We start from the raw sequence: 23,160 nt of genomic DNA, 5'->3' as shown, positions 1-23,160 counted from the left end.
CTGCAGGCATAGCTAGTTTTTCCTTTTTGCTGGTTACTTTATTTTAACATTTATACCCGTATTGCAGGTGTCCTTCATCAGCCTGCATCGGTCTTTTACTGAAGAAGCACTTCTTCCAAGGGCAGCTCCTATGGTTGCCCAGTCATTACCATGCTTTATCCTTAGCCTAAGTGGGAAAAGTGTGTTAGTATCGTGTACAAGTACCATGCATATCAGTCAACTGCACAGTAGGCCTATGGAAGTTGCATTGTGGATTATAAGAAACCCAGGTAACCATTCATACAACAAACAGACCTCTCTTTAACTAATATCAGGGAGGCTTAATGCATTTCAGAGATATGTGGTCTTCTTTAACTCAGTAGCATTTACCAACCTTGAGGCATTCTGGAGGCAAGGAAGAACGTCCCTCCTTAAAATTCCATTTATTATACAAGCAACTCATTTTAGGCATAGAGCACAGCAACCAACTAAATGTCAGACATAAATGCTACACTGCATTTGATCATCCATTTTTAACCAGTATTCACTGCCTTCTCACCTTAGTTTCTCAAACCAGATTACAGTACCAAATAATTTTTTAATATTTTTTTATTTCTGTTAGAATACTATTAAACAGAGCAACTGTACATGTCTGTACACTCCTGTGCTAACAGCACTAACCCCCAACATCATTCAATATAGTTTGTTCAACAAAAAACTCAGTGAGATCATCTTAAAGTCTTTCAACCAACCCTAGGCGTGTCCTATACACTGCTGGGGTGTGGCAAAAAATCAAGATAGCTTTATGTTTCATTACCAAATCATTATATTCCCCTCCCCACCATTTTTTTTTTTGCAAAGGAACAAGGACCCTTTCCAATGAATATGCAACCACCTAGTACATAGCAGCTTTTGCCTTTTTGGCCATAATCCTGTTGCTTAGTGTGTAGTAGTGTTGCTTAGTGTAGTAGGCCCACTGAATCAATGAAGATTCGGTGGGTCAGCTCCTCCTTATATTCCACTGATTCAAACAGGCTTACTCTTATTTTTTACTTACGTTAGCATAGTAAGTAGCAGTTAGAGTAGGCCCATTTGAATCAATGGAACTAATGAAAGAGCAAATCCTCATTAATTCAATGAGCCTACTCAAGTGCAATTTATTATGCATGGCAACGGGACTTTGGTCAATATCTGGTAATACAACACGGGAGAAGAAGGGGCAATTTCAAAATATGTTAAGGCTGGTATCTGACATCCAGAGGCCTCAATTACACAGACAGGTAAATTTATTGATTTATATTTTTTTTGCCTATTGTTCCACACTGCTCTCAAGCTACTACTACTAAATCTTCCTGAAGAACAAAGAAAGAAATGAGATACTGGGGTTGTAGTATGGAATTGTACAAAGCATGGCATTAGTCATGCCAAAGGCAATGTGAAAGACTCCGTGGCAGATCACACTCTCGTGATTTGCCCTACAGAAAATAAAAATAATATGCCCTAAAATCCTCCTCCTGTGCAATGCTGAAGGCAGTAGGGAGGGCTCACTTTGCATCCCTCACTTTCTAGTGCTGCTATCTATTCCCTCAAATTTTGCTGCCTCTTTAAACAGAGGGCAATATCAAATGGCACCTTCAGAAATGAGAATCAGTTCATGGGGCTCTAGCTTAGTGGTTCTTAACCTGTTTGAAAGAAATGCCCCTTTGAGCCATTGAGGAAGTTATCATTGGCCCCCTCCCTGCAGCCGCGGTGTGGTGGTGGCGGTGCCGCCATGGGGAGGGAGGCGATGATAACTTCCTCAATGGCAGTGGCGGCACGGCGGCTCCATTGCCCCACTTCTGTTCTTTCGCCCCGTTTTGCCCCTTTTCATTCCATCGCCCCCTGAAAAACAAAATTGCTCCCTGGGGGCCGATATCACCCAGGTTAAGAACCACTGCTCTAGCTAAAGGCTGAAATAAGCACACCTTGTATAAGCTATGTTTTTTTGACTACAGCTCCCAGAATTCCTCAGCCAGCATGACTAGTTTTCAAAGCTTTAGAAATAGCTTTCTGGGAAAAGATCATGAGGTACCTCTCAACAGTTTGAAAGATATGAATAACAGAAAATAAAACTTACTCTTTGAGCTTTTCAATTTCATCAGGAGTGTACCTGAGAAAAATAAACAGCACATTTAATTAACACATACATAAACAGAATTTTTCAACATTTAGATTTTACAGCTACATGTACAATAAATACATGGTAATAAAACAGGTGTTTTGACTATCTACATCCAAATCTACATCCAGAGTGGTCGACCAGACCAGATGGACGGGATATAAATCAATCAATCAATCCATCCATCCATCCATCCATCCATCCATCCATCCATCCATCCATCCATCCATCCATCCATCCATCAAATAAATAAATATGACAGCAGAAGGTATAATAGGCAATATAATTGTAAAGGAAGCAGAAAAGTCACTTGTTTCTAAGGGCAATGCAAGAGAAATTATCATCTGGGGAAGTTCAATGGATAAACTACCCATGAAGAATTCCTCCATCCTTTCTGGATTGAGTCCCAATATATCTGACTGTTTGGGGCTGGGTGGGACAAAGGTAGCTCTGGATTTCCTCATAAATCTCCAGGTGATCACAACAAATTGGCAAGGAGTACTGACTTCCAGCATTAGCAAAAACAAAAGGACTTCTCCACCCTAAAACGGAACTGCTGTAATGGAGAAAGCCTGGTGTAACCAGGAGTTAGTTTTCACACAATGTCATTCAAAATGAATTCCTGAGTTCAGAATTTTTTTAAATTCTAGATGTCTTACATCAGGTTTTGGTTCACTTTTAGGGAAAAATCAAGTAGATTGCACAAGGCTACAGTCTGCATGACCCCATCTAAATGAGCAGTTAGCAACATCATGACCTACTAGTTTGCTATTTCAAGGCTGGAATAACTACTGTATTTTTCCATGTATAAAACAACACTTTTTCTTAAAATAATTAAAAGAAAAATTGAGGGTCATTTTATACTCAGAAGAAAAGGGGGAGAGGGATCGAAGTGCTTTGATCCCTGTCTCCCCCTCCAGGTTTTGCAAAGAAAATGCAGGGGGAAAGTGATTTATGCTTTCCCCCTACATTTTCGTTGCAAAAAAGCATCTTTCCCCCTCTAGGTTTTGCAAAGAAAATGGAGGGGGAAAGCCATTCCTACTCTACCCCTAGATTTTCACTGCAAAACATTTGCAACAAAAATGTAGGGGGAAAGCAGAAATTGCTTCCCCCCAGCATTTTCTTTGGAAAACATGGAGTGGGAAAGCAGTTTTTTGCAACAAAAATGTAGGGGGAAAGCAGAAATTGCTTTCTCCCTCCATTTTCTTTGCAAACCCTGGAGGGGGGAAGCTGCTTTTTGCAACAAAAATGTAAGGGGAAAGCAGAAACTTTCCCCTTCCACTTTCTTGCAAAGAAAGAAATTTTGATTTAGAAAAGTGGGGTGTGTTTTATACATGGGGCATCTTATACACAGAAAAATAAGGTAATCAAACGGGCTGAAGAAACAACTGGACATGGGTTTTGACAAGACAGATACAGTGTATCACAGAAGTGAGTACATCTGCTCACATTTCATAAATATTTTCGTATATCTTTTCATGTGACACCGAAGAAATGACACTTGGCTACAATGTAAACCAGTGAATATACAGCTTGTATAACAGTGTAAATGTGCTGTCCCCTCAAAATAAAGCAAGACACAGCTATTAATGGGTAAACCACTGGCAACAAAAGTGAGTACACCCCTAAGTGACAATGTTCAAATTGGGCACAAAGTGTCAATATTTTGTGTGGTCACCATTATTTTCCAGCACTGCCTTAACCCTCTTGGGCACAGAGTTCACCAGAGCTTCACAGGTTGCCACTGGAGTCCTCTTCCCCTCCTCCATGATGACATCACAGAGATAGATAGATAGATCCTTCCCTCCCGCCCAACTAATGGCTAAGCCACTACTCTGGGCAGCAAACAAATCATAATAATTCAACAAAACAACCACAATAACACATACATAACTGATAAATGTGGAACATAATAACAAAAGATAGATAAAATAACTAGTAATTATATATACAGATTATACAATGCTAAAAATATTAACTACAGTAGAGTTAGAGAAAACAGGGCAGATATATATATATACAAAGGGGAGTAGGAGCCCCATTGATCAACAAGATTACTCTGGGGTAAGGCCACAGAAGGCTTGTGAAAAAAGCCAGGTTTCCTCCCGAAACAAAGGAGGGATGGGGCTAACAGTACCTCAGGTGGGAGTGAGTTCCAAAGTGATGGAGTGACCACTGAGAAGGCCCGGTTCTGAGTGGCAGATTATGTAAGCATCCATAAATAACACTACCAGTCACCAACACTATCAACATATAATTTTACAGCATCTATAGCTCACATGTGCACAGTGTTATATTTAAAGGTGGAAATTCACATGCCTATGTGGTTTTATAAGATATCAGAACAATAATCTAACATGCTGATAATATAAAGAATGTGCCGTGTTGATAATATAAAGAATCTGCCAACTATTAATTTATCTAAACATTTCAGAAGAAGAAATTCAGAAAGCCCTCATCTTGATCCCCAGTATTTAACTCCTACACATAATGGGAGTATGAGAGCCAATCCCAAATTCAGGCACTTCTCTCTCTGGCCACTGTACATAGCTTCATATGTGACCATGAATCTAAATATAATCTAAGATACATTAAAAGAAGTAGACAGATCATGCTAGTGTGGTGTACATAAGCAGAGATACTAGTGTCTGTAGACCCAAGTTTGTGTACTTTTATAAATGCAACAGTGAGTGACTGTTGCATGTCTCAACCCGTGTCCTACTCCAAGTAGGTTCTAAAAATCAATTTAGACTTTTCAAACTTACTAAAACTGAGAATTTCAAATCATGGCATTACAGCTATAGGAAGTTATTTATTCGGGTCACTTAATCATTTAATGATCCATTATTTTTTTCCAAGTTGATCTCCCATCTTTATTTTTAGGTCATAATAGGCTGGTATGACTTAAAAGCAGAAACAGGTCCTTCATGACCCTAGGCATACCTATTGGGTCAAATGTTAGGAGGTTTCATACTTGCCAACGTGGTTTCGATCATCATACATGCGAAGTACTCTTCTATAAACAGCAAAGAGAGGCCGGTTCAGACCCCAGGCAATGGTCCGGTAGAAATCTTTCCTTTCATCTTTTGACATCTCAAAGATGATTTCAGTGGCATCTTTTATTCCACGTGCCTAGTTACATCAAGAGGCTGGTAATTAACACATTTAACAAGATCTACTGATGCATCTCCATATTTATTTATTTATTTTAACTTATACACCGCCCACACTACCCAAGGTCTATGGACGGCTTACAACAATTAAAATACAGTAAAAAAGATAAAACAATTAAAATACAATTAAAATATATAATCTAAAAATTGCCATCAGGACCCACAATTATTATTTCAATTAAAAGGCTTCTGGAACAGGAAGGTTTTGACCTGGCGCCGAAATGTCATCAGTGTCGGCGCCAGACGAATCTCCCTTGGGAAGGCATTCCACAGTATGGGGGCAGCTGCCGAAAAGGCCCTTTGTCTACAAGCCATCACTCTCACCTCCTTGAGGGACAGCTCTTTCAAAAGGTCCCCCTGACTAGATCTTAACTGCTGGTTAGGGTCAGATGGAAGGAGGCGGTCCTTCAGGTATTCAGGGCCCAAGCTGTTTAAGGCTTTATATGTTAAAACAAGCACTTTGAATTGGGCCCGGGCAGCAACTGGTAACCAATGTCATTTAAACAGAATTGACTTGATGTGTCCCCTAGCAGCCCCACCACTCACCAGCCGCGCAGCTCAATTCTGGACCAGTTGCAGTTGCCGGACCATCTTCAAAGGCAGCCCCACGTAGAGCGCATTGGAGTAATCTATGCGAGATGTTACCAGTGTGTATGTAATTGTCATGAGACTCCACTCATCCAGGTAGGGCCATAGCTGGTATAATTTTCACAGCTGAAGGAAGGTGCCTCTGTCCACTGAGTCCACCTGGGATTCCAGAGTTAGACTGGGGTCCAAGAGCACCCCCAAGCTGCGGACCCTGTCCCTTAGGGGGAGCGTAACCCCATTCAGGGCAGGGAAATGGCCCTCCAGTCTGTACAGGAACACACCCACTAACAGCACTTCCATCTTGTTTGGACTGAGTTTCAACTTATTAACCCTCATCCAGTCCGTTATCAGGTCCAGACACGAGTTCAGCACAGAAACCGCCTCACCTGGATTGGTGGAAAATGAGACATAGAACTGAGTGTTGTCAGCATATTGCTGACTCCTCAGCCCAAACCTCCTGGGGACCTCTCCCAGTGATTCCATGTAGATGTTAAACAGCATGGGGGACAGTATCGAGCCCTGAGGAACTCCATGACATAAATGCCATGGGACAGAGCAACTGTCCCCCAGCACCACCCTCTGGACACTTGTCAGCTAGGAAGGAGCGGAACCATCGTAAAGCGGTGCCCCCAACTCCCAACCCAGCCAGCCTATCCAGGACACCATGGTCAATGGTGTTGAAAGTCATTGAGAGGTCCATGAGTATCAACAGGGTCACACTCCCCCTGTCTCTTTCCCAGCAAAGGTCATCGTACAGGGCGACCAAGGCAGTCTTCGTACCAAAACCCGGCCTGAAACCCAATTGAAATGGTTCCAGAAAATCTGTTTCATCCAGCAACGCCTGGAGTTGCCCGGCCACAACCCGGTCCAACACTTTGCCCAAATAAGGGAAGTTCACCACTGGTCGGTAGCTAACCACCAGCCTTGGATCCAGGTTAGGCTTTTTAAGGAGTGGCTGAATTACCGCCTCTTTCATATCCAGCACTTGAAAAACTGGTTCATTCCCTCCCTCTGCAGTCCAGTTCAGAAGTGCCAAGATTGGTTCTGCAGAATTTCCTAGCCCTCCAGAGCAGGTTTTTAAGGTATACAGAAAGTCGCTGGCAAGCAACAGCAGCTTGGAGATATGGGATTTATGTGGTGAAGCAGAGGGCTGGTTTCTCTGTGCATTTTTATGACAACCTTTGCTCGCTTTCAATATGGAAAACATTCAGCAGAACATAGCGGATCTAGGTTTTGCAGGTATGAAAGACTCAGAAAAAGGAGCAGCGGAGAACACCCATTTTTATTGCATCACTGCATTAGTTTCTAAAATACTATTTGCACAAAAGAACACTTAAACACACTGACAAAACCTGGGCATCCAGGTTGAGGGATGAATCCAGGAGTACACCCAAGCTATGAACCCGAGTTTAGTCATGCTTAGAGTAGGCCCACTAAGATCAATGGAACAAGTTAGTCATATCAATGTTAAATCTTTACTGCTATTAATAGGGCTACTCTAAGTATGACTTGCTCTGGCTCCAACTCAATAGAATTAATGGTTTGGATCCAAATTCATGCCACAGGGCTTTCCTAATTTTATCTCTGTGCACCCTTTTGTGGCGGAGGGGGAGCACTGACACTTAGGACTAGCTTTTCAATGAATTGGGGGCCACAATCCAGAGCCTGTGGAAAAGCCCTCCTGTGTATATGGCATTCCATTGATGGGAAGTCAGTTTCTAAATCATTGCCTCTAAACCAAGGCAATGAATGATCTAAAATGTATAACACAGAAGAGATTGACCACTGAAACCAGCACAGTAACTGACTGCAACACAAACCTTTAAATAACGTTCAATGTTGCTCATCAAAATGTCTATTTCTTCTTTTGACCACATTCCCTGTTTCCATTTATGACCTTAAAAGAGCAGAAGAAACTATCACAAAAGCTGCACACCCTTAGTTGTCAAAATCAAGGGGAACTTTTTTGCATAGGGTACATATCAGGCATTAGATCTCCATTGCTAGTTGAGATAGGGACTGTTAGCAGCTCAATGGATCCAAGGCACTTAATCACACAGTATAAATTTCCCCATTATATTCTAAGAAGATTCCATGTGGAATGGCTTTATGTGTGTGGTCATGATTTAACAAACACATAACAGTAGAGATATCTTGCATACAAGAATTCAAACCTTACATATATAATCAAAATGTAGCAATTTACTGCAGATGAGTTGTGTCCTAATAATGGTTAACAAAGTTTCCAGCATTTCCAGACAACAAAAGGGCTGGAATATCACAGTAATCAAGTTAGAAATACAATAAATAAAAATCCACTTGTTCTGTTAAGTCAAATGTACATAAACTTGCATTATGTTTCTCTCATAAACAAAACATTTGGGTTTTTTTCATTAAATTCCTTTTAAATTCTTCTACTTTTGCCATATATTAGCTGAAACCTTATTTGTGTAATTTCTGCAATGTAAGACTAATGACACTGTCAGATAGAGCAATTTTTCTGAAATTCAACATTTTCTCCTCCCACCCCATAGCCCCCCCAGAGATCCCAAGTAATCCCTTGCATGGTTAGGAACCTGTGCAGGCTGCAAGATGGAGGGGAAGTCTTCAATTACTGATAATTGTTGCCCTCCCCTGATGACTTTTCAATGAAAAGGATTAATAGCAGCCAAAGGATGGGAGGAGAAAATGTTGAATTTCCAAAAAAATCGCCCTGGCTTACAATTTGCACACCAGCCTCAGCTGACCTTCTTCCTCCCCTCTTCTCCCCCTTCCCTCCCCTCCATTCTTTTCCTCCATCAGCTCTTAGATTAGTCAGTGCCATCTGTTTTTTTCCCTTTTTAAAGAGGGTTTTTGTTATCATCTTTAATATTTCTATTTACATTTGCTACTGCACTAATGGGAGCAGGATACAAACTGAATGAATGAATGAATGAATGAATGAATGAATGAATGAATGAATGAATGAATGAATGAATGAATGAATGAATGAATGAATGAATGAATAAGATTATGTGGCAGAATGTACAGAATTTTGGTAAGTGTCAATGTTGGTAATGGGCTATGGCCAATCAGATTTGCACAGGCTACACAAATAAACATGCGGTTCAGAATTCATTCATATGACATTTTTTATACAAATATAAGCATATGTGTTATAATGAGAGAAGGTGAACATACCTTTGTTTGTTAAAGAATCCTTATCCTCTTTGGTTGTAAACCAGGCCTGACTGACTGCTGACACTTCTTCGTTGCCTAGGGAAGAGATTTCATCCAGTTGTTCATTCTGGAGAATCTGGGAAAGGTAAATCAAACAGCTCTCCAAACTGACATTCACTGCCATGAAATACTTAACTGTTAAGAATTAAAACTATTGATATCTCACAGTGGCTATATACTGAATTTGATTATTCTGGAATTCCCATTAATTATACTGGGAAAAAATCTAGTTGGAACAGCTGCAATTGCATAAATTGAATTGGGATGCCAGAAATAATTTGAATGAATTTAAAGTTTCTTATCCCCGTTTCAGCTTCCACATCTCTATAGGGATCCCTTTTGCCCTAAGAAAGCTTTCGCAAAGCTTCAGAATGGCCGGGGGTGGGGTGGGGACATTAAAAGTAAAAACTTAACCTGGATTTTTTTTTGACTTTTAAAGTCCACCCCACCCCTTTCATAGTTCCCAAAGGTTTCCCCAGGGCCAAAGGGAGCCCTTGGGAGCCTTGGAATTTGAAAGAGGGTGTGTATCCTAATCCAGTATACACGGGCACAAAGTTATGCAAGAAGATTTTGCCTACTAAAGCAAAATGATGCCCTAAAGGTTAAAACACAGTCATAAACATTTACCTCCTACCTTGCCTTGCAGAAAGTAGACCTGACACTTATTCCCCTTCCCTTTAACGTGTGCCATATGGTAATGCTTCCCTCCTGTAGAACAATATTATGCCACAGCTCAAGAATAAGCCATATTTCTTATTTGTACCCAAAGCAATCCTTCAAAATGCTTGTAATGTGGTTTATTCCAATAATCGTTTCAGAAGAGGTACGGGTAAAAGCCCCCCCTCTATCAAACAATGTTTTTTGTTTCAGAATGAAAAATGTCCATATATACTGATTAGACAAAGAACGTTAAGAACAGCAGCACTGATTTATACTAGTCTTGATAAGTCATTACCACCAATATCATTTTTTAAATCTTCAGGAGAAAATAAAGCATGCACAGAAGCATATCCAAAGATTCCTGCAAGTGGCATTTAACCTATGTTATACCTGGATCTGAGTAACAGTTCCTTCATTGACCTCATTATCAGCTACCTCAGTAGTTGCAGTCATGGTCACCTCAAAGCTCTGATCACTTTCTGAAACTTAAAAACACATAAAATGTAAGGTCAGTATGGGACTAAGATCTCTGTTCTGAGCATTACATGTTATATAAATAAGGCCACAATCCTTACTGACCAAAAATGAATATGGTTATACTGCAAAAGTGTGCTCTGTATAACCTGTACATCAGGTTAACACTTTTTATATGCTCATATGCTAAGATCCTAGTATAATTCATAAGCTTTCAGATTACACCACTGCAATAAGGGCAGAGCTGAAACTACTCCTACTGTTTCATTTGCATAGAGAGTGAGTGGCTCATAAAAAAGACTGAGTGAGTTCCAGCTTAGTTTTGCTAGGGGTTTTATGGAGTTGAGTGCTTTGCACTCACTTAAAATGCTCTGCTCTATTAGGCTGGGCAACTCCCTTGAACCATACTTTTTGGGGCTGTACAAGGAATGTATACATGAGATTCAATCTTTGTACAGTGGTGCCTTGCTTTATGATTGCCCCGCATTACGATGACGTTTTTGCGATCGCTTTTGCGATGGTCTGAATAGGGCTTTTTTCACTTTGCGATGATCGGTTCCCTGCTTCGGGAACCGATTCTTCGCAAAACGACGATTTTAGGACAACTGATCGGCGGTTTCAAAATGGCTGCCGGCTAAATAAAATGGCTCCCTACTGTTTTCTGGGACGGATTCCTCGCTGCACAGGCACCAAAAATGGCTGCCCTATGGAGGATCTCCGCTGGACGGTGAGTTTCCAGCCCACTGGAACGTATTGAAGGGGTTTCAATGTGTTTCAATGGGCTTTTTATTTTTGCATTACGACGTTTTCGTTCTACAGCGATTTCGCTGGAACAAATTAACGTTGTAATGTGAGGCACCACTGTACAAAATCAGATAAAGCACATTTATTGAGGCTGAAATGATCCAATGCAAGGATCTGACAGTCTTTGACAAGGTATCTTAAGAATGACACAAACTATGGATGTCCTTATTTCCATGGATGGAGAGGAAGATCATCCATAGAGTCGGATGCTGGCAGGGAGTAGGCTGCCAAAGGTACTGTTACAGAGATGAGGTGGGAAAACTATGATTATCATGGCACCCAACAATCTATAGGTCTTGGGCTTTCTTGTTCCTCTGACATGTTCCTACACTAAGCTGGAGAGTATGCTAGCCTGAGAGCTGACATAGTAAAAACCAACCAAGGGATCATTCCTGTTTACCCGATTCTGGCCAGCCTGAGCCAGAAGACTGAGCAACTGACAGTTCCTCTACTATGGGTTTTTATTCCCACCTTATAACTGCTTTAAACAAGTCAGATAATTCAAAATTAATTTAAAATAGAAATGTTTTATGTAGTTCTATAAAATAATACATATCCAACTGACATTTCCTTTTGCAAACACACACAAAATGGTCAACATAAAATTATTACATAAATCTATTAAAAATGAACAGAAAATAATACTGTTTAGCCATTTCAAGTTATTAGCTTTCCTAACCAACATAAAAATATATGAAAGCATATGTACAGTAGATTCTAGATGACTGTATCACTTGCCTTAACTTATTTTAATTTCACTAACATGCAAGAATCTGCAACATTTTATTTTACATATTTTACAAATTAAATGATGCTTCAATAATACATAGTACCTTTTAATAAGCCTGTTCAGTCATATTTTGCAAGGTAGTTCTTGATTAAAGTTTGATTAAACTTTGCTGAAGGGCATGTTTTCCTGACATACAGTGTATCTCTTAAGATTAGGACCTTCTCTACCTGTTTACATTGGCCAAAACCCTGTTCCTAGTGTAGCAAATTGCACTAGAGTAGGCCCAATGAATAGAAGGGATTTGGCGAGTCACCTCCTCTGTATGTTCAATTGATTCAAAGGTCATACTCTAACTACAATTTACCTTAGATTGGTAAATCACAGTTAGAATAAGCCCATTTGAATCAATGGACCTCACATAGGTGATTCACTAAATTCCCATTGGTTCTATGGGCCTACTCTAGTGCAATTTACTATGCTAAAGAACAGAATTTTTGCTATTATCATTTACAAAGGGGAACAATTTCTGCACCATTTGCAACCTACTGATTAGTTTGCATGTTTAAGAGATCGATCCAAAGGCTGAAATCATCTAACAATGATCCACCACTACACCTAAAACTGTGCAGTTAATGTATTTCTATAGTGGTGCCTCCCTGAAGATCACTTTCAACATATACAGTACATTCATGTTCATCTGTCACCTGAATCACATTATATAGAAAAAGTCTCACTGAAATACCACAAAATATGTAGTATAACAGAAAGCACCTGTCCCAAGACAGAAATCAGGCTAGGGGAGGCATAATTTATCGAAATCCCATCACAACCTTATGGGAAGATATTGCTTTTCCCCTCTCCTTCCTGTGCAGGATGAACAGATCAACTTCTCGAAGTACGATTTTTCACTGTGGCCATCAATCCTGGCTAGGTCAGTCCTTCTGCTTGCCTTCTCCAGAGCAAGACATGAGATACAAGAGCTTCCATCTTCTCTTTATTCATGTCAAAAACACCAGGGTACAATTAATAAATATATCAGCTAATTTTCACCCAGTAATAGGCAACATCAAGAGCATTTTGGGCAGCTAGTATCAAATCTTTCATGAGGGGGGATAGAGTACACTGACATAGGTGTGAAGTTGCCTCCTCTTCTCTGCGCTCACAAAGGACTATGTTGGTGCAAAAGCCCCATTTTTTTTAGTTCACCTTGGATCTGCCAACTCTAGTCTATAGCCTATTAATTGATTTTCAAGTAACCCATGTCTTTGTGTGATCAAGGACTGAAGGAAGGAATTTCTATAAGATGTTCACAGTGACCAGATATACAAGGAACATCTTTCCCCATCAGAATGAGAGCTAACAGAAATATTTCAGCCAGAGTATTTTTCCTCACTATACAGTGGTGCCTCGCTTAACGACTGCCTCGTTAAAGGACAAAACCGCTATATGATTTTTCGCGAGACGTTTTTAAAACAGCTGATCGGCGGCTTCAAAATGGCTGCCCGCTGTGTAAAATGGCTCCCCGCTGTGTTTTTGTATGGATTCCTTGCTTTACAGGCACCTAAAATGGAAGATCTTTGCTGGACGGTGAGTTATTCAGCCCATTGGAACGCATTGAACGGGTTTTCAATGTGTTTCAATGGGATTTTTTATTTCGCTTAACAAGGATTTCACTCTACAGCAATTTTGCTGGAACGGATTATCCTCGTTAAGCGAGGCACCATTGTACAAGACTCTGGTAGACAACCCTCGCTTGCCTTATCCATTACTGCAGTATCTTTGTATGACAACTAAACCCATCCACCATCAGCAGCAGAGACAACACTCACATTCCCACAAATACCTTCTTTTCTTTATTTAGGATCAGGCTCCAAGGCTCTTCAGTTACCAATGACTGACTTACTTGGAACGGCAACAACAGAAATGCATGGAGTGGTGTCATCAATACTTTGGTCATCTTCAGATGATAAGCAAAGCCTTTTGTGGGGAGGTTCAATGCTGTCTTCAGAATCTACTTCATCTGCCTCTAAACATATATTCAGAGAGAAACAAGGGTGTGGATGAGGCTCACATGGAAAACCTGCTTAGCTCACTCCTATGTCTTAAATGCTTGCTGCAAATGAACATGGGTTAAACAGACCCGCCAAAGTGCCTAAGAAAAATACAATGATTAAAAGATGCCAGTATTATTAGGCCCTTGTCGAGGTAGTCAGATGGTGGAGAACTTTAACCAACAATGAATGTAATCTCAATATAATCTCTGATAGAAGCATAAGCTATTTATTCATATATCTTAAATACTGGCCTTTAACAGAAAATGCCCATTGCTTAGTGGTACTAAACAAAGAAACACTTAAAAATCTCTTTTTCTCCAAAACACATTTGCTTTATGTAACTTTGATGGATATCATACAACACTATACAAATTGCAGAAGTTAGAATATATCAGTGGTCTAGAAACTGTACATTCCAAATAAACTTTTCAATGGGCACTCTGCAAAAACGGACAAGTTCTGACTCAAAGGTCTGTGCAGAAACCTCTAAACATCTGTTCAAAGCCAGCAGTTTTAAAATTTTCTTCATCCAGGTAAACTTCCTACATTAACCTCTTGCCACTCCAGAACATATCCTAGCAGACCCCTTTGTTCAAGAGAGCCACTTGCCAAGCCTATTGGGTCTTTTCACGGCTCTGCTTGAACTGAGGGCACATTAAAACATACCTAGTCCTGCAGCTATGCACTGCAAAGGACTTTGAAGGGAATTTTAATTAATGGAGGGCACCTTCCGTCTTTTGTGGAAGAACTACAACTCTTGAACACAGACCGCTAGGCTTGACCCTTTTTGGAAGAAGACTGCCCGAGAATACTGTGGCAGCATTGAAAAAGCAATATTTCTACAGCCCTGAAAGTCAGCTAATTAGCTCATCCATATAGACCTGGACTAGGAAGACAAACTATTTCATCTGGCATAAGGCAGCTTCCTACATTCTACAGATCATCATCATTGACTGAAAGCCTTGAAAATCTTCCAGGGAATCCTTATGTTTCCCAAAGAAGTTTAAAAAGCCATTCTCTTGAGTGAAAATCCTACAGTACCAACCATCACCCAAACTAGAGCATCAAAATCCCCCACAAAGCCTCAGATGATGCTGTCCTAGTTGCTTTGTTCATTAACTATATTTTGAAATAATATGGAGAAAGCATACAGTCAAATAACAGTTGTCTATACCATCCTGAGGGCAGTGAAGAATAAGGTTTCCTTCAGTGTCTTGGGTCAAAGTCACAGAATTCACGGTTTCTACTGTCACTGTGTCAGACTCTTCTTCAACTGTGCTCATACTCAAATCTAAATGAGAATAAATCATATATTAGCAACAGTTCTTTTTAGTCCCTATTCTAACCAATTTCACCACAGTTATTTCGAAACTGTAATTTATCTACAATCTGAGAATTAAGATGACCTTTTGAAGTGGTAAAATGCCATGCACAGAACATAAGAGGTAAATAAAAACACATTATAGCCAACTCACAGATCTAGAAAACAGAAATAATCAAGTTTCTGTATATTGGGAGATGGCCATTAGCTCCTTATATAAGCACAATGCCACATATGCATATTAGCCAACCACAGATTGCCATTAGGAAAGCATAACACACAGCCAGAGAATAGTATCACCTATTAAGGTAAGTGGCATACCACACAGTGTTTGTTATCTTTGGGATTCTGAGCACACAAAAGGGGATAGAAAGAAAGCTAGTGAGGAGGAACAAGGGGGCCATGGAACCCAGCACCAAGCAAAAAAGGTCACATATTTGGTTGAAAAGAAGAACCAACTTTTTCTTGCTCTGATTGCCCAGAAGCCATTCTTAACTGGGTGAGCAGTCACCTGGGTGAGCAGCAATTCAGAAGTCTGGAATTAGCACTTTCAGTAAAGCATCTTGCACAGAACTGAAAGCATGGTAGTCCTATAATTTGCATGTGCTTCAAGTTCCCACCAAAGACCTACATCAAGCCCCCAGACACAAGCGTTTTTAACACTTCATCAAACAAAATGTCCCATATCAGTAAGTGAGAGTGTGGAAAAGGAATGACCACAAAAGCTAACCACTGCCTCACCTATCTGTAGCTATTCACGGAAGAGAATCAGGCATTTGGGGCACTTGGATAACAATGCTCAACACTGACTCAACAATGCAATAACAAAGTTGGGGGAGAAAAACCATCTCTCTCTTAACCAATAGATGTCACCATCCCTTCAAGAGTGACACGGATACATGGAAATTGGGAGCTCTAACTTTGCAGCAGTCACAGGGTTGCCCAAATGGGACATATTGCTAGACAGAAGGATTATCACTTGCCTTATATTCCATGAGCCATGCTTAAATCTTCTTCAGCATAGTTTATGTGCTATGCTACTGCTGAGCACCTACACATATGTATTCGCGAAGGCTTTCACGACCGGGATCTAATGGTTGTTGTGGGTTTTTCGTGCTCCTTGGCCGTGTTCTGAAGGTTCTTCGTAACGCTTCGGCAGTGGCGTGCTACACTGTGGAGTGCTACTCCTGCCCTCTGAAGATGCCAGCCACAGAGACTGGCGAAATGTTAGGAAGAACCTTCAGAACATGGCCAAAGAGCCCGAAAAACCCACAACAACCACCTACACATACTTACAGTAGTCTTTTAAAGATACAGCACCCATTTTAGAATGCTTCCCTGCCGAAGAGCCTAGAGCAGTGGTTCCCAACCTTGGGTCCTCAGATGTTCTTAGACAACAAATCCCAGAAATTCTGGCCAGCATAGCTAGTGGTGAAGGCTTCTGGGAGTTTTAATCTGAGAACATCTGAAAAACCAGAGCTGGGAACCACTGGCCTAAAGATTGTTCAGGTGAATTGCTATTTACAAGGCTGATTAAGGCTGTGTCTATGCACAGAGGCACCTACCCTACTGAATTAGCTCAAGACATTTTGCTGCCAGAGGCAAAGAGCAAGGTGCTCCCCAGCCTTCTCATTTCATGTACAAAAATGAAATGGCAAGTAAATTTACTGTGACACAGGCAACAGCATAGTGTTCCTTCACCATTCCTGGCAGAAGTGTTAGCTTAGGGGATACAGGTCTATGTGACACACAGAAATCAATTTTTTGATATATGAGTATGGCAGAGGGGTCGCTACTGCTGCCTGAGGCAGCTGCTTCACTGTGCTTAGCAATACAGCTGCCCCACTTCAACGACAGGCTTTAGAAGCACTGTTTATTATTTATTTATTTAATTAATTTATATCCCGCCTATCTAGTCAATTAAGACCACTCTAGGCGGCTATAACATCTATATAAACTTGATGCTGTACATAAAACAAGTTGCAGAATACTTTCTATTGTCTTCAAACTACCATTAACTTGATTGCAGCATTTTAAAACAATAATAGTAATGCCCCGTCAAATCAATTCTGACTCATGGCACAGTGGTTAAACTGAAGTACTGCAGCCAAAACTCTGCTCACAATCTGGGTTTTAATTCCAGTGTAGCTTGCTCAAGGTTCTTCCATCCTTCCATCTGCCTTCAATCGTTCCATGGCTGGTAAATCGAGTACTGTACCCAGCTTGCTTGGGGGCGGAGGTGCCATGTGTAGCCAGCACAATTAAACTGTAAACCGGCCAGAGTGCTTTAAGCAGTATGGCGCAGTACAGTATATTAGCAGCATACTTTGTTTTTTAATGGTGACTCATTGCAGGGTTTTCCAAGTAGAGCACATTCAGAAGAAGGTTACTATTGCATTCTTCTGAGGGCACCCTTGGACTGTGCAGTTTGCCCACAGCCACGCCAGCTGGCTTGTAGGAGGCACAGTAAGGAATTAAAATCCCAACCTCCAGCTCCACAGTCAAAATACCTTAAATACTGAGCTATTAAGCCAGCCTGCAGCATTTTAACCTGTTATTTTTGAAAAAAGAATTCAGTTTTGACTATTATAAGCTAGACTGAGTTTACATGATATATGAATAGTTACAAAATCTATTAGAATCTAGATCTTCAGTTTTACCTCAGCTCTATTTCACAAGATTAAAGCTTCTGTTTAAGGCCTACCGATATCCGGCTGCGGAGCCAGAGGTTGGGAGTTCCATTCTCCACTGCACCTCCTTGACAGGGGCTGAACTCAGTGAACCACAGGGTCCGTTCCAGCTCTGCCGTTCTAACATTATTAAAAAACAAGTGAGCTTCACCATTCAAACTCTCTGGAGCTGTATAATCATGTCTTTTATATAAAATACATGATTATACAGTTCCAGAGAGTTTGAATGGCGGATAACACCTTTTTCTCTGGAGGCTGAAAAATTGGACGTGCACATCACACAATTGGTACATCACAAGGCACAACTGAAAGTGGGCTACAACATACTGTATTAAATGCTATTTAATATTTATTGCTTCTTATCCAGCTTTTTCACCTCTATCCAGACAGTGATTAGCCCCGGAGGTACATAAATTCAGATAGCTTTCAGGTCACATTCTGAGGCAAACATTCACCTACTGGGGGAAGGGAGCTTTCCACATTAAGAGAAAGGCACCTTCTACTGCTTGCTATTCTCTGTATTTACAATTCTGAATAGGTATTTACAGAGATTATCCAGTAGGTACCATACAAGTTTCACAAGTTGATATCCAGGGCCATTTCAGTGGATGTCCTGATTCAAGACTACTCATAACACTGAAAGCAACAGTGTTCAACCTCTTAATATTACTGAAACAACTAGCTATCTCAGTGAATCAAGACTGTACAGTATCTGGATAACTCGGCAAATCTATAGTAGGACCTGGAGCATGTTTAGCTTGTAGAGAAGTTTTCTAACTGTGTAACATGCATCTCTGACTTGACATTCTCACCATGGGTGTGTTTATTTACTATCAGTCTTTGCTAACACTCACGTGCATACAAAATTAATGTAAAAGTGGCACAAAATGAAACTCTGCAAGAGTCCTTTATTTTTTAAAAATCCAACTATTTCATTTTTACATAAGTGAATACTATCTTACACACATATATTATATCCCATGGAAGTATCAGATGAATTATTTTATTTATCAGAGTACGCATGGTTAGAACTGTATACATAGAAGGTTGGCTGAGGCAATTCATATAGAAACTCATTACATGAATGCAGTCAGAAAATATAAACATTTAGAACTGGTTTGCATTACTTCTTAATGTTTTAAACCCCCCTCCCACAGTGTTCTCATTATTAACTGGAAATGAAATTAAAACAGAGATTCCACATAGTATGCAATATAACAATTTATTATTCAGTAATGGCATTCTCAACAACCAAGACAATTGTCTGATGTTTTATTTATAAATCACTTAAATTTGGCAAAGGTCCTTTTCCATTATTTGACGTGCACCCCATGCAAGTTTCACCAGTATTGGTTCTTTCTGTTGAGCAGAATTGGTGGCTTCAAGTTCTTCTTTTGAACAGGATCTCGGAACCACCTCCATGTGTACTGTATTTCTTTTCTTGGGGGTGGGCTTCAAATGCTATTACTCATTTTTATAGTGAAATTATTCTACTTTGCTTTAAAAAAATGAACAGAAATAAGTGCACATTTTAACCCAATGGGATATTGCATTTCAGTGGTTTCTTGTCCCAGATTATTTATAATATTCTAAATCTTCCAAGGGTTCGAGACTTTATAGTATTCTCTGTTGGTGGCTCTGATGGCATGTTCTGCAAAGTAATTATGAAACATTTTGTTTGTCAGGCAACAGCCATTTATTCTGAGGGGACAAATTATAGCATCTATTTTTGGAAAGAAATATATGTAGATTATCATGGTTTGTGTTTATGTGGCATTATGTGGCAACTGTGGGTAAAATACAATAATTTTCAAGATATAACGTAGAAGAGTACACTTTTGTAAGAGCAATGTTTGCAAATCAGTGTGATGAAGTGGATTGTTTTGGATTAGGTCTCAGATGACCTTGATTCAAATCCCTACTAGGCCACAGAAACTTACTGACAATGGGAAACTCCTCTTTGAATATCTCACATATCTCAAAAACCCAATTAGGGTCACAATAAGTTAGAAATGACGTGACAGCACATAACAAAACATCTGCTCATAAAAAAGTTATAACAAGCACTGTGACTCAAGAGCAGCCTTCTCAAACCTAATGGTTTCTAGAGATGTATTGACTTTATCTTTCATCATCCCAAGAAACAGTAGTCCATGGACACCCTTGTGGGGGAATGATGGGAACTAAGGTCCAGCACATCTATTCAGTGCCAGTCTGTAAAGAGCTGCTGTACAGCATGAGAATGTGCACATTTTTGTGGTAACAAAATGGAAACAATTTATTCCAAGGTGGTACATAGATATCTTAGTGAGTTCACTTTTATATTTTTACAGTTTTCAACAAAGTAGCTGTAACAGTTTTTCAGTCCATTCAGCAAAATGAAAACAAAAATGAAAGTTTTTATTCAAAGAACTTGTCATTTCAGCACAACTATTTGACTGTTGACAAGTTGAGCGCAGAGGACTGCATTATAGCTCTTCTATCATTCTAAAAACTCATTACCAATATAATTGCCACCCATTTCTTCCTAATTCACCTGGTGTTCCCTCTCTCCCTTTCAGCATGTACTCTGTCTATTAAAACCTTTGGCCTGTTATATTCTGAGGAAGTGGATTACAATCCACAGAAACCACTAACCTTTAAGATATCACAGCGCTTTTTTGTTTTCTTAACCATTTCTAGTTTTAAAAAATAAGTTTTAGGTTTCTAGCTTCTGTGAAGCAAACAAACTGCAAAATAAAATACAAACAAAACATGACAGAACAACAAAAATGCAGCCACTGTAAAAACAAATTCAATTCATTCATTCAACATTAATGCTCCAGTGAACTAAGGTCATCTTTTTTCATAAATGTCAAGAAAAAAGGCAAAGGCCAAATGAGAGGAGTACCAAAAGTCTACGCACTGCCACAGGAAGCTTCTATCCTTATATCAACCTTGTTCAAAAAGAAATGGGATGCAAAGAAGAATCATTCCTGAAAATTTCAATGGATGGGCAGAACCACTTGGGAATAAGTTGTTCTTTAGCTATCCTGGTGCAAAATAGTGTGAGGCTTTAAAGATGATAATAAAAACTTTGAATTAGATTCAGCAACAGGTAAGAATCAGTATGGATCAAGCACTGTGTATAGAATCACAAGGTCCTTGACAATAGGCAGGCATCAGCATTCTACATTAGTAAGTTTCCCTTAGGCCAGGTTGCAACATTCCAACCTAGATGCCATTAAAGTAGGTAAAACTGTGATCAGAACTATATCCTCAAAGCACTGCTAGGCTGTAGCTGGCACATCAGCATAAGATGTGCAAAAGCACATCTAACCACAGGAATAATCTGGAGCAAAATGAGGTCCAAAAGCACTCTCAAACTGCAAACTTGGTCACTGATGAGGAAGTGTCATTCCACCTCAAATGTATACAATATACAGTACTTGTAAAACAAAATAACAAATGTGATAATATTGTCTCAAAATTTGTATAATCATAAATCAGCTGTGAGAATGTCACAAGACTTTGCTATGACCTGTTAACTGAAGGTACAAGATGGTTTCCCCCACAGGGAGGGGGTACAGCTAAGTGAGATCAGCTACATATTGAGCTGAGGAAACAAGAAGGTCCAATTTAAGCCTACAGAATGAAAAAAAAAATCAAGGGATTTTTTTTGGATTGGATTGAAAGGCAGTGGTACATTCTGCTGACATTATGTAATACTTCAAGGGTGCAACAGAAGAGGAGGAGAGAACTGGCAGTGCTGCCTTATTCTCGTTCATGGAGTATTTCAGAAGTGTGAAAGAAAAGAGGGACGGAGCTGCCAGAATAACTGGAAGTGCAGGGTAACATTATATAATACGGAAGAGCAGTGTGGATGTGTGGGGGTGCAAGAGGAGAAAACAAGGAGGAGGAAGAAGACTAAACTGCCATTATTATGTTCCAGTACATTATTACGTTCCAGCAGAGCTACCAATTACTTTCCTCCCCTCCTATGACTCTTCTACAAATGCACACTGCTTTTGCGCCATCACCACATGTTACCCTGCAACTCCCCGCACCTATCCTGCCCAGCCGCTTCCACTCAGTCTGGCACCTTGCGCCCATTCCTCACCTGCAACACCTTTGCAGTTACCTCAGAAAGCATTGGGAGGGGAGGAGGAGGAGAAAGGCCAGAGGGGTGAGAGATGGGATGAAAAGGCGGAGAAAAGAAAAGGTGGCCCGATATGCCGCCAAGAAGGGAGGCTGGGCTATACAACGCCCTACTGAGGTGCGATATTATATACGACGCCCCCTTCCGCCGCCCCCGCCAGTCGAGACCCGGTGCCACTGCCCGGGCCGGGTTGCCGAGGGATCAAGAAGCCCGAAACCTGCTCGACCTCTGCCGAGTCCCTCTTGCCGCCTGCGCCCCCCCTTCTCCCTCTCTCCCTCAGCCGCCTAGGCCGTATCACCCCCGAGGCCGGCCCCTCGCGCCCTCCGCCTCCGTTCCCCGGCGTCGGCTTCCCCTCCGCCACCAAGTAGGCCCAACAGCCGCCGAGCCGAGCCAGCCGTCGCGCGCACACCACTTACTTCCTGTTTTGGGTCCGGGCACTTGAGAAACCAGGATGGAGGCTCCGAAATACCAGGATGGAAGCGCCCGCCGGAGCGGCCGCAGCAGTAACAGAGCGGAGGGAGGCAGGCAAAAGAAGGAGGGGGGAAGGGCGGGGCCAGAGCGCGCGGAGGAGGGGAAGGGAGGGGGGGCGAAGAGGAGAGGCGGGGGACGCGCGCGGGCCAGAGAAAGCTCGGCGCAGACTGGCCAGGAAGCGAAACTGGAGGCCCGCCTCTGGCATCCGTTCCGAGCGGAGCGCCAGAAAAGTCACGCCGCGCCACGGCGGGCTGGAAGAGGGCGCGAAAGAGGTCGCGCTTCTCTCCCGTTACCATTGGCTCCCCTCCCGGCTTCCTTTCGTAATGCTAGTCTGACGGGGGCTCGGAGGGGGCTTTTGTCTCCCCGCAAAAATGGAGGCGGGGTGAGCAAAGGGGAGCCTCCACGCTAAGGGAGTGTAGAGCTTCTTTTAGTTTATCTTATGTACGAAGGTACACTTGTTCAGGTAAAGGGGCTCTCTCTCCCCTCCGCCGCATTTTTTTTGTTCTTTTCGTGGTTTCATACATGCACCTTTTTGCGAGAAAATGCCTTTATTTTACTTTTATTAAAGGAATGAACTTGGAAGAATGTGCTGATTCCTTTTGAGGGGTCCTAGGGGTACACACAGTATACTGTACTGCCAGCAGGTAAAGAGAGGTGATGTAGAACACTTGAGGCGTTCAAAACGTAAAGCTCAATGTTAC

At 41.1% G+C, this 23,160-nt stretch overlaps 1 protein-coding gene across 5 annotated transcripts in view; it reads right to left on the bottom strand.

Annotated features, from left to right (window-relative positions):
- DMTF1 (cyclin D binding myb like transcription factor 1) overlaps positions 1-22,537 on the bottom strand; it is a 35,027-nt gene extending 12,490 nt beyond the window's left edge. For 2 of the 5 annotated variants that reach the window (XM_020797746.3, XM_020797747.3), the window contains exons 1-9: positions 22,405-22,537; positions 15,014-15,130; positions 13,689-13,811; positions 10,168-10,262; positions 9,079-9,193; positions 7,719-7,795; positions 5,112-5,269; positions 2,096-2,128; positions 57-166 (exon numbers count right to left, since the gene is read on the bottom strand). In XM_020797746.3, the coding sequence (XP_020653405.3) occupies positions 57-166; positions 2,096-2,128; positions 5,112-5,269; positions 7,719-7,795; positions 9,079-9,193; positions 10,168-10,262; positions 13,689-13,811; positions 15,014-15,122 (820 nt within the window). In that variant the 5' untranslated portion in view covers positions 15,123-15,130; positions 22,405-22,537. Of the gene's footprint in view, positions 1-56; positions 167-2,095; positions 2,129-5,111; positions 5,270-7,718; positions 7,796-9,078; positions 9,194-9,744; positions 9,826-10,167; positions 10,263-13,688; positions 13,812-14,990; positions 15,131-22,404 lie in introns of those variants that run through there. The other 3 variants (XM_078394240.1, XM_020797751.3, XM_020797748.3) reach the window with 3 other exon arrangements.
- Positions 22,538-23,160: the final 623 nt, after the last annotated feature.

Source organism: Pogona vitticeps, chromosome 5, assembly GCF_051106095.1.
Source record: "Pogona vitticeps strain Pit_001003342236 chromosome 5, PviZW2.1, whole genome shotgun sequence".
NCBI classification, from domain to species: Eukaryota; Metazoa; Chordata; class Lepidosauria; order Squamata; family Agamidae; genus Pogona; species Pogona vitticeps.
This window is presented reverse-complemented; position numbering and strand designations above follow the sequence as displayed.